At 40.9% G+C, this 12,887-nt stretch overlaps 1 protein-coding gene across 1 annotated transcript; it reads right to left on the bottom strand.

Moving 5' to 3' along the window:
- Positions 1-164: 164 nt before the first annotated feature.
- LOC306933845 (dihydrofolate reductase-like) lies at positions 165-7,791 on the bottom strand. The gene is made up of 6 exons (XM_079516180.1): positions 7,590-7,791; positions 6,135-6,184; positions 5,394-5,499; positions 3,925-4,051; positions 1,257-1,372; positions 165-625 (listed from the first exon to the last, which is right to left on the bottom strand). Exons 1-6 carry the CDS (start codon positions 7,679-7,681, stop codon positions 544-546), a joined length of 573 nt encoding a protein of 190 aa, XP_079372306.1. The 5' UTR covers positions 7,682-7,791; the 3' UTR covers positions 165-543.
- Positions 7,792-12,887: the final 5,096 nt, after the last annotated feature.

The following is a 12,887-nucleotide window of genomic DNA, read 5'->3' as shown; positions in this document are numbered from 1 at the left end:
TTATTTGTATTTGTTTAACTTAAGTCCAGAACTCAAGTACTGTAAATGTACTTCATTACTGTCCAACCACTGTTTTGTGTGTGTGTGTGTGTGTGTGTGTGTGTGTGTGTGTGTGTGTGTGTGTGTGTGTGTGTGTGTTCCGTTCCATTGAGTGTGGCTGCGCTCCATGTGTGTGTGTTCCGTTCCATTGAGTGTGGCTGCGCTCCATGTGTGCTGCAGGTGTTGTCTCATTGCCTATGAGGGGGAGACCTCAGCAGTGTAATTATTATTATTATTTAATCACAAGCTGTCAATACTTTTCGTTGGTTCAATATTCACAAAACCCACAGAGTAAAAAAAGGTAAGACGTATAAGCTGCTATTTACACTACTTTTGTGTGATACCATTGTACAAAGTAGGGCATTAAATTATGATTTATAATACATAACATGTAGAAATATGGCGATACGATATCTCTGCCCGACAGCCACGTCGTTAAAAGATGAAGCCATGATGCACTCAGAGCTATTTGACATGACAGTCATGACATAGTGACATCACAGGTCAGTGGTCGATGCTCTCATAGACTTCAAAACTATACTGGACGCCGTGCTCCTCCTGCACGCCTTCTGCTACACCTGCAACCCTGCAACACAAAACACATGACGGACACAGTGTTACTTTTGTCCACTAAAACTATGGCGAAAAATGTTTGTCGACTACCTGTTTTCACTGAGGAAAACAATATAAAAACTAAGCCATGATGACTAAAAGGGTTATAGTGGTTAAAGTGATTTATTAAGACATTTTGCGATTTATTAAGACTTTTTTTGGGGGGAAGAGCCGCAAGGAACCCACTTTGAGAACCGCCGTACGTTTTCTTCCACCAAGTCTCTTCAAAACAGCCGATTGGCTATTTTGGCTGAATGTTCGTCTCCACAATAGGTTCTCAAAGTGGGGTCCTGGGAAATTTGTTTAATACAGCATCACAATCATTTTAACACCTTGATCCATTTTTTTTATACGTTGACCATTCAAAAATAGCAGATATACAAGCTCACTGCGCGTCACTGCGAGCTTGTACATCCATCTGCTATTTCTGAACATTTTGGAAAATTCTTTGGGGAAAAAAATAATATTTTTGATTTATTTTTTTTACACATAATTTTCAGAAGGGGGTCCACAGCCAAATACATATCAATTCGGGGGTCCTTGACTCCTTGAGCACTACTGACCCCTTGAGCACTACTGCTCTAGGGGTCATGTGTAAAACTCACCCAGACAGGAGGCGGTATTTGTCCATGCTGATCTCAGGCAGGAAAGTGTCACAGTCAAACTGTTTGTGGACCCGGGTGACAAACAGCCTCCTGGTCCCCGGGCTCTCCATCACTTCCTGGAGGGTGGGCGGGTGGGCACACACACACACACACACACACACACACACACACACACACACACACACACACACACACACACACACACACACACACACACACACACACACACACACACACACACACACACACACACACACACACACACACACACACACACACACACACACACACACACACACACACTTCAACACAGCATGTCTGTCTGTCTGTCTGTCTGTCTGTCTGTCTGTCTGTCTGTAGGATTGACTCACACCATATTGTCACTGTCGGGGTTTAAAACTTGTATGTCCAAAACTATTAAACAGAAAAATAAATTGAAAGGTGTCGTGAGCTTGTGGATCGGATATTATTTTGCTACAGTCGGACAACAGTATCGCTACTCTTGTCCGACGAAGTAGGGCATTCATTTACTAAAAAACATAGTAGAAATATTATACATACAAGGTTTCTGCCCGACAAATACATTATGCTCTCACACTCATCCTTGAGCTGGTCTCCATGACGACTGAACTGACAACAAAGGGAAGTGTGTGACAAAGGTTCAAACTTAGTCATCACAGGTGTCCGAGATTCACCGTCATTTATATTTGATAACGTGCAGAAACCTTGTGTATGTCAATTTCTCAACTTTTGTGTAAGTTAATACCGGCGTACTTCATCGGACAAAAATGTCCCGCAAAAATAGACGATCTACAAGCTCAGAATGCGTCGCGATGTAGAGCAATGTTTTGCTATTACTGAAAGTCAAAGTGAAAGTGTGTCTGTGGGTTGTATAATCCAGTGTTTCCCAACCTTTTTTGTCCCAGGGCACACTTTTCATAGCCTAAAAATCTCAGGGCACACCTAGATATACGGTGTATAGGCCTATCTATATACATATACATACATATGTGTATGTATGTGTATATAATATATACAGTATATATATAAATTATATACAGTATATATATATATATATATATATATATATATATATTCATGGTTCCAAAAAATTAACTATTTTAGTTATTTTTCGTTAGTACCACAGCCCATAGCCATATAGAACCTCAGACTTTATTGAATAAAAAAACTTTGGGGGATTTAATAATAAAAAAATAATTCCTTGAGAAAAAATAGCTCATATGCAATGTGAAATGCCACCTAATTCTTAATCTTTTTCCTTGTCTTTATTATGGGCCAACTTGTGAAAGCTGCATGCTTTTATTGTGAAGGGTCTCAGTTCTCACAGCCTGCATATTTCCAAGCTCACAACGCGTTGTGAGCTTGTCGATCAGCTATTTTCAGCATGGAACACGTGTACGACGAAGAATAAATCAGGCATCACTGCGCTTCTGTGGAGGGAGGGAGATATATTGTGTTGGCCGAACGAGGCGATCATGTATGGACACTTGGACAGCTATTTTTGGTGGCACATTATGTTTAATCACAACAACGTCACGTTTACTTTACCTCCTCAGTGTTTGGGTCGGGACATGTAGGACTGTATGTGTCTGCTGTCTACGTGCATATGCGCGAAATGTAGCGTCTTCTGGATGCATCTCTTTTGCATTAACATTTCAATGGCCGAGGGTCGTTACGCCAGGGCTCCACCGGACGCGTTGCGTCTCCGTCGCGTCGCGTCAAAAAACGCACCGCTTCAATTTTAATGCACGCGTCGCGTCTCCGTCAACGCGGGCAGTGGAGCCACCCTTCATTGATTAAAAAGGGAACATTCCCTGACGGTGACGGAGACGCGACGCTGACGCGCCCGGTGGAGCCCGGCCGTTAAAGTCTATTGTTCCGTCGTTATCGCACGTCTAATGGTTAGACGTGTGACAACAACAACGACGCAACAATAGGAAGCCTGCAGCCCAGTAGCTATAATATTGCTTTCGGGGGAGGCTTAGTGTTATTTTCGGTAAAATCAGGCGGCACACCTGGACACATCAAACGGCACAGTAAAGTGCCGCGGCACACAGGTTGGGAAACACTGGATAATCAATGGAATGCATCAAGACCTTGTGACTAAATAATAACTCCATTGAATCTGATTGTGACTAAAATAATAACTACATTGGATCCATTGGAACTCCTGAAATTAACAGTTTTGGACATAGAAGGTTTCCAACCAACAGCAACGGACCAACGGTATTCAAATGTCCTTGAAACTGAATCAATAGATCATATTAGCAGATCTTCCTCGTCTAAGGAGCTGTTTCATAGCCAGTGGGACAGAACATACTGTCAGTGAGTTTGTATGTTAATAAACAATGAAGCCCCTAATTCATCATAAGATGTGACCCGCTAATAGGTTTATATTATATCAGTGCTTCTCAACATTATTTTTTAAATGATTATTATTTCTGGGGTCACCTTCTTAACACACCGCAGTTACACGCAAATAATGTTTCTACATCCGGTTCCAGCGGAACCTTCAAAATAAGGGTTTCAGCCTTCATCCACGGCATTTTCCTACCAGAACTGTTCAAGGCAAAGCAGTCACGCAGCTCTGACTTCCTTGTCAACTCAGCGTCATCTCTACACATTAACATTGATAATGTAACAGTACCTTGTAGAGAGAACTGCCTCCTATGACCCAGACCTGGTCGGCTGTGTCTGCCATCTCAGCCGTGTCCAGCAGGCGGAGCGCTGAGCTGAAGTCTGAGGCCAGGTGGTGCGCACCTGGAGGCGCTTCTCTGTGGGGGTTGATTGACAGCTGGTCAGTGCATGAGCCAGTAATGTACTCAAGTACTGCACTCAATTTGAAAATAGTTACTTTGTAGATTTTGATTAATATTACACACTAACCACTTCAAAATAGCAGACCTACAAGTTCACAATGTGTCAGCATGCAACGCATTGTGATCTTGTAGATCTGCTATTTTCAAAGGATTTCTTTTTATACATTTTGAACTTGTGAAATGGGACATTCTGCACAATGTGTACTTTTACTTTTGGTACTTAAAAGTATATTTTGACGCCAAAATACTTTTGTAATACGGGACTTCTACTACATTGCACTGCAGTAGAGATACTTTCACTTAAGTAAAGAAATGTAGTACTTTTTCCACCACTGGCATGAGTTACAGCTATGTTTAGCTTTGGCCTAATGCAAACCAATCTAGAAATAATGTCAGGTATTTGCTGTGTTCACTGAGGCGTTTTTTAAGGTGCTTAAAGGATAACTTTGTTTTTTAGTTATTTTTCATCTGTACTTTTTCAATTGTTGTCCGGGAAGTTCAGCCGGTCCTCGGTAGAGCTCTCGCCTTTGGACCAAGGTTGGTCATAGGTTCGGTCCCGGGCAACTCAGTGTATGAGTAGCACGGCTTGGGTGCAGAAAGTTGTGTGGTCAAGTACTGGGACCTAGGCATGCATGATATAATCTGTAGCATAATCGGAATCGGCCATATCGGCCATAAAAATGCCATATTGGTATCGGAACAGTCTCAAAATAATCCTGATTAATTAATCAGTTTTCACCAGCACGAAAAATGTATACATTTATCAAGGAGTTCAATATAAATCAAAAGTTTCTAGTACCCCTAGTCTTGAACAAAAGTCAAATCGAATATGATGTAAAATCTTAAGTAAAAATGATTTTTACTAAAAAATCATTCAGTTGTGAGAACAGACACTTGGAAAAGAGTATAGGCTATTTATTGTTTGATTGAATACTTTATTGACAGGCTTTGGGCCAAGCCCCTAGGGCCTAGGCTTGTTTCCATTGTGGTCCTCTGTATAATTTCGGAATCTGTCAGAATCCGTATCGGCAGATATGACCCTGCAAATAATCGGAGATCGGATATCGGTCAGAATTCCATAATCGTGCACCCCTATACTGGGAGATGGAGCCCCACACCTACCATCAGCTCTAGCACATTGTAATAGGGATAGACTACAGCTTTATCGGCTGATACCGACAATAATCCCCTCTGACCTACTTACTTATTGTTAATCGCAATAATTTGTATGACAATAAATCGTCAAGTAAAATGTAATGATGGTGATTCGTGACTGCCCCATTCATACAGTACATACTTGAGTTCTCTGCTGAGGACGATGTTGATCCTTCCGCTGAGAGGTCTGTTCTTCTCCGGGATGGAGAACCACGTCTTTCTGCCCATTATCACCACGTTCTGTTTACCTAGAACAGTGGTTCCCAAACATTTTAGCCCGTGACCCAAAAGAGAAATTAGACATTCCCCCGTGACCCAAATTAGTGAAAATAGCAAATTGGCTACAAAAAAAAGGAAAAAAAAGAGTGAGCGGCACCCACAGCCAGAATACTAGAGGAAGTGACAACAACGATCTGGTAACACCCACCTATAGAACAAACATGGGTAAATTCTCCTTCTATAATACAGCACCGCCACCCAAATGTGGATCACTGGCTTCTTTTAAAACAGGCCTCACTTCTCCATTGGAAAGGTGGTCACCCATTCATATAGTGTTTTATATTTGTGATGATATTGTACAGTATTTTAAATACATAGGACCTCAATGGAAACATGCCCACAGGGCTTTTGGGGGTTATCCTTTTAGAGTAGACCAAGTGTTTGACCGTACTTGAACTATTTGCATTTCTATTTAATACAGTATTCAATCAATGAAAAATACACACTTAACCACTTCAAACGTGGCCTCCCTATTTTCGACATGTCAGTATAATACCTCAGTAATGAACAATGTCGCTGTCGGGTGGACAAAACCATTCCTTTTTTTTAAAAACAGTGAAAATCTTGTAGATTGTACATGAAGTGAACCAAAAACGTCAGTTACCTTCAGCAGATGGGGTTGATGTCATCTTCCGGAAATGTTTGAATTCATTACTGTAATAAAATAAAGAACAACAAAAAAAGTTAATTCAAGACTTGGTCAGTAACAAGGTGACACATTATTTACTAATGTTTCTTTTTTATTTTAATTGATTTCACTAGACATATTATATTACATCTTTTAGACGACTATAGCAAATTAAAAGACTGCACATTTCAAAATGTACACAATACGTTGTGTAGTGTGTGTGTGTGTGTTTTTTTTCCAGGGGTCCTTGAGGGGGCTCCCCAGCAGCATTTTTACTCGAGTCGTGACCCATAAAAATTGGTCCGTGACGCGTGACACACATGGGAAAATTCTGTCTTTCAAGGGACGGCAGGCAATATAATAGCCTGTCTCTTTAATTCTCTCATTGCACCATCTTGTGCAACAAACATAATGGACTGTGGACTCTGAACACAACCCAGCAGACATGGCTTTAGTTTTTGTTGCTGTCAGATGGAAAGTTAAAACATGTGTGAAGATCAACGTGTCACAATGCTTGTACATCGTCTATGTTCAATACTTTTGTATGACGAAGAATGGCATTTCATTTATGAAAAACATTAAAAGTTGAAATATTAAGTAATTAGGTTTCTGCCCAACAGCAATGATAGTTTAGTCACTTTAGTGCATGGTTAATGTATGCTGTCTAATCCTACCGGTTTCTCAAAGTGTGGCCCAGGGACCCCAGGGGCCCTTGGAGGCGCCTTCATGACTGATAGTTCATCTTGTTGTTACACATGTAGGCTACTACAAGTAAATGCAACTACAGAACATACAAGAATGTCTATTTGGGTCAGTTCCATCTTATATTAACAATGGTAGACAGACAGCAATACCCACAGTATGCTAGACAAGACAGACAGACAGACAGACAGACAGACAGACATGCAGTGTTGAAATGTGTGTGTGTGTGTGTGTGTGTGTGTGTGTGTGTGTGTGTGTGTGTGTGTGTGTGTGTGTGTGTGTGTGTGTGTGTGTGTGTGTGTGTGTGTGTGTGTGTGTCATGTGTGCCCACCCGACAGACAGACAGACAGACAGACAGCATTCTGGACCAAATGACAGATTTGATATGAGATCAAATCATGCCCCAAAATAAAAAGGTTCTTTAGATATGAGTTAATCACTGCTTTAAATAAAAAAATAATTTTAGAATCGCTATCTATCCCTTACTTCCTGTGTGTGTGTGTGTGTGTGTGTGTGTGTGTGTGTGTGTGTGTGTGTGTGTGTGTGTGTGTGTGTGTGTGTGTGTGTGTGTGTGTGTGTGTGTGTGTGTGTGTGTGTGTGTGTGTGTGTGTGTGTGTGTGTGTGTGTGTGTGTGTGTGTGTGTGTGTGTGTGTGTGTGTGTGTGCGCGCGCGTTGATAGCTTGTAGATCTGTTCTCTTTTGTTGCTGTTGTCGCGAGATGCCGACGTACCTGAGTCGTATGGGATGCCAGGGTAAATTACCGTTGTTTCCGATGCCCATGTTAGGACACACGGCCACAATGGCGTTCAGGACACGAGACATTATTTTATAACTTACAATTAAACTCAATTAAATGTCATCAAAATAATAAAATGTGCCAGATGTGTTACTTGGCGAAAATAAACACCAGGCTGGTTCAATGCTGCCGCCAAATAAGCCGACGTGAGGAAGTGAGTAGTGACACAACGGAACTCTACTGGAGGAAAGTCTATGCACCCCATGGCCCGAACGGACGACGCGCTGTAATTGGCTAGTTGGTTGTTAGGCGACCGTTGACGTAATGATGCCTGAGTGGAGACGGTTAAACAAAAAAAAAACATATTAACCACTAGAGGGAGATAGAGAGTTTCTATTCTGTACATATAACTTTGTGTTGACCTGACCTCTCTAAAGCTGCTACCTTTAAACACATTTAAAATTCTGAGGCGTTTGTATATTACACTATTTAAATAGCTTTGAGAAGAATGCTGCTATTTGTCCCAAACGTGACTGCAAAAGATTTGCTATTTGTTTCAAAAAGCTTTTGGTTGAATGCTTGCTTGCTTGCTTGATTGATTGATACAATGCTAAAAGGATTGAATCCAAGAATGCACTGTCTTTGTTTCCATTGCCTATGCCGTGTATTTTAAATGTGACATGGCTCTCTATAATGTGACAATGCTGTAGCCTACAGTACCCCTCCAATTGTAGCCTATACATACTTTCCCCATTTTCCTAAATTGTTTTTTATTATATTCTGACACTTGCTTTGGCAATGTAAACGTTTTAGCATGCCAATAAAGCTCCTTTGAATTGGAAAACCGAATTGAGTAGAGTAGCCTACAGCCTACTACTTCAATGTTTTTTTCAGGCCAAGGACCCCTTAGCTAAATAAATGGTAAATGGTGCATTTATATAGCGCCTTTATCCAAGGCACTTTACATAGATTGTGCATTACATTCACACACACATTCATACACCGATGGCGACGGAAACCATGCAAGGCACCAACCAGCACATCATAGGAGCAATTAGGGGTTCAGTGTCTTGCTCAAGGACACTTCGACACTAACTCTGGGAGAGCCCGGGTTCGACATCCGGCCACTCTATCCCTGAGCCACCACCGCTGAGAGACAGATGAAGCAAGGCCCCCCACTACATATTGTTTATACAATTGTGTTGCATTGCATTAAAAAAGAAAGAAAAAAGAAAACCATTTTTTTCTTTTTTCCTCTGGCACATTATCTTTCTTATTGATTTTGTTGTTACTGCATGTATCCTACCCTTGTTAAGAATTTGTCTCATCCTCACTTTCTCTCATGTGTTTTTAACTGTGTAAATAAAATAAACTGAAATAACTCAAATTTGAAATGTGTTCACTATTTCCAATATTAACTATCCAGTCAGCATGATATGTCTGGATGATGACGATGTTCGGAAATCAGGCTCAAATAGAAGTCTGCCAGACTGAGAAGTCTAGTGAAAATCCTCAGTACAGGTCATTGAACTCAAGTGACGACCTGGGAAAATAAAAGTCAAACAATGGACTTTGTGTCCATTTGCTTTATGATACTCGTCAAATAAGTGTCCATCAACTCTCAATGACCCTTATTAATTTCCCTCAACACACTAGGAGGATGATCGTCACTGGGTTTTAGGAGTCCGGGTAGGTTTCAATATTTTAATTATTTTGGCACAGAAATATTTCCATGGTGCTCTGAAATTAATCTCAGAAACGGCTATTCTTTGATTTTTTTGAATGACATTGATGTCAGATATGCAGAGGATTCAGTGGGGTAAAAAAAAAAAGACAACTGAAATTTACACCACAAAGAGATTAATCTTTTCTCTCTATATATATATACTGTATGTATATATGTAAGTATCAAGCAGATTTGTTCAAGGTGGATTAATTATGCAGCCCCACTATAGTATAGTATACATCATGTGTGTCTGAAGATAAAGAAACATCTCTAACAACTGTGTTGGTTGGTAGCTGTATGTAGTTGTGTAGAAAAAATAAGCATGCATGTATATATATATATATATATATATATATATATATATATATATATATATATATATATATACATACATGCATATATATATATATTATCAAAAAAGAGAAAAACCTTCCAAGGAAGGGACTGCACACTCCAGGGAACAGAGACGGACAACTTACTGCATCAACTTATTTATTAGCACGACACGTTTCGCCTTGAGCTTCGTCAGGTGCTCATAGCACCTGCCGGAGTGTGCAGTCCCTTCCTTGGAAGGTTTTTCTCTTTTTTGATGTCTATGGCCTGTTTCGCACGGGTCTTTTTGGATGTGCAGGAGTCCCTTTTTTGTCTCTCTCTATATATATATATATATATATATATATATATATATATATATATATATATACATACATACATACTAGGAGGTACAGTACCAACCATTGATTGATTGATTGATAAATGTAAACATCCTTTTAGTCTTAATGTCTGACCGTAACTTGCTGTTTACATGTATCACTAATTCAATCAATCAATCAATCAATCAATCAATCAATCAATCAATCAATCAATCAATCAATCAAAGGTTGGTACTGTACCTAGTAAGTAAATCCATGGTTCATCAAGTAAGAACACTGTCTTACTGACTGGATAACTCGATGACTTAAATTAACCTTTTTAAATTTGATAACAGTTAGAAAAGAGAACTGGATTAACTTCCGTCCGTCCGTCCGTGTGTCCGTCTGTGAACAGCTAATCTCTGGCACTGTTAACCCGGTCAATGCCACATTTTGCACACACACTCCCTGGATGCCAACGATGAACCTCTGCCCCAGAATTTCCAGAACGGCCTGTTATAGCGCCACCAGGAGGCCGCTTTGTGCAAAACAAGTTTTTGGACAGTACACCTACAGATTTTGTCCAAACATCACACAAATTGGTACACAGTCTCTCTAGAGCCATTCAACAAAACAGGTCTTTCAGATTTCTCAGACTCCATCCTGATTGGCTAAGATTGCCTTCCAAAGTTCGCAGGAGTTCTCAGTTTCAAACAAAATGCTGCAAATCATGAACACATCGTGTGATTTCCGTGCAATTGTGCACGCACATTCCCACTAGGCAGAGGAAGAAATGCCACATGAACATTTTCAACTCAGCCTCATGGTGGCGCTATCACTGGCCGAAAAGTGTTTTTACCTCTAACTGCATGGATCTGTGGATAACTTTGTATGCCAACTCCCTAGAGGCCAAGGAAAAACCTTTGCCCGGAATTTTTCACATCTGCTCTTTATAGCGCCACCAGGAGGCCGACATATGTAAAACACATTTTCTAATATTACTCCTTCAGATTTTATCCACATTTCACGCAAATCAGTACACATGCTCTCCATAGTCATGTGATCAAGACGGGTTTGTTTGATTTCTCATAATCCACCCTCATTGGCTACGATTGGCTTCTAAACTTTTCAGGAGTAGCCCGTGTTGTACAAATCGCCACAACTACTCAACGCAGCGTCCGATTGCGGTGAAACTGTGCATGCATATTCCTACTAGGCTGAGGAAGAAATGCCACTTGACAGTTTTCAAATCAGCCTCATGGTGGCGCTACAACAGACCAAGCCGCGTCTCACACACACACACACACACACACACACACACACACACACACACACACACACACACACACACACACACACACACACACACACACACACGTTTATATATTACTCCTAAACATTTTGCCAAACATCACACACACTGGTGGAGACCTGTGCCCAGAACTTCACTAAATTCGAGTTTCTTTGATATTTCTGTCTCATCTGAGTCCCAACAGGACGAGAATGATGCCATTATGTTATGTTATGTTTTATGTCCATAAACATAATGGCATAGTCCTTGGAACATGAACATGATTCATGTGGAATATCTATAGAATGAGAATCCTTGTCAAGTTAAAGATTAAATAAAGTATTGCATGTGTATCGAATACTTTTATGCTCTTTAGATCATCAATGCTGAACAGTGTCACCAACCAGTGTACTGACAGTTGACCCTGAAGACGCTACAGACAGGAAGCTGGCATTGTTTCCGCTTCTTATTTCTGCTGTGCACGCTTCATCTTAGTCCCATCATGGCTTATATCCTGAACGACTGCACTATTGTTTACTCTGACAATGTCACTGCTGGTGTTTCAGTGGATCGTCAACTTGTTAGCGTACCGGATGACATTCCCAGGGACGTTACATCATTAACACTCCAGAGAAATGTAATTCGAAAAATAAACAGGACAGATTTTTACCATCTGTCAAATCTCAGAGATTTGGAACTGGGTTTTAATTATATAACCCATATAGATGACGGGGCTTTTGTCCATTTCATGGAACTTAAAGTGCTCCATATGAACGACAACAACCTAACAACACTGACCGACAATATGTTTCAGGGACTGTGCTTGGATAAAAAAAACATCCAATTCATCAACCCTGCTGCCTTCCAGTTACTCCCCAGTTTAGAGGCACTAAATCTGGAGTTTAACCATATACATCAAATTACTCAATTCATGAGTTAGTGTCTTTTCAGTCAAAATAACTGCCATCAAACATGTCGTGTGAGCTCAGGGAGTTGTAAGTTAATTCAGAGTCGATAAAAAAGTTTAGCATTACAACGGCTGCATTACCACATCTTGAGACAATCGAGCTTTCAAACGGTGAAGGATGGGAGTGGGACATACCAGACAAGTATTTTCTCAGAAATATAAGTACGGTGTATTGACGGTGATCAATGTCTCTGTGTTCCGTTCTATGCCTGCTCTCAGGTATGTGTTAACATGGCCGACAACCCTTTCGCTTGCGATTGCTCGAATTATGACTTCCAGCAGTGGATGCAGAACAACCGAATGCAGGTGCGTGCAGTTGATGTTCACCGCTACATTTGTGCTTATCCACTGGCTATAAAGGGTACCAGGTTTCTGGACATTGACTATCATTCTTGTTGGGTGGAGGCTATTCATCTGCTACATTTCCTCCACTTTGTGATTGTGCTGCTGACTCTGCTCACATCCTTCACTTATCACTTCCTGAGGTTGCATCCTCTATGCCTACTACCTCTTCCTGGCCGTCCTTCACGACGCCAAGGAAAGAAAGAGGGATCTCCTCTGCGCTACGATGCCTTCATCTCCTACAATGTCCACGATGAGCTCTGGGTTTGCAGAGAAATGCTTCCAGTGCTGGAGGGAGAGCAGTGCTGGAGACTCGATAAAAAAGTTTAGCATC

This window comes from Electrona antarctica (assembly GCF_951216825.1).
Source record: "Electrona antarctica genome assembly, chromosome: 12".
Lineage (NCBI taxonomy): Eukaryota > Metazoa > Chordata > Actinopteri > Myctophiformes > Myctophidae > Electrona > Electrona antarctica.
The sequence above is the reverse complement of the archived record's forward strand: the minus strand, read 5'-3'. Positions and strand labels throughout refer to the sequence as shown.

Coding starts and splice junctions, on each gene's coding strand:
- LOC306933845 (XM_079516180.1), bottom strand. CDS start 7,681: ATGTCTCGTGTCCTGAACGCCATTGTGGCCGTGTGTCCTAACATGGGC. Junction 6,185..7,589: donor TGGCATCCCATACGACTCAG/GTACGTCGGCAT, acceptor ATTTTATTACAG/TAATGAATTCAAACATTTCC. Junction 626..1,256: donor AAATACCGCCTCCTGTCTGG/GTGAGTTTTACA, acceptor TTTGTGTTGCAG/GGTTGCAGGTGTAGCAGAAG.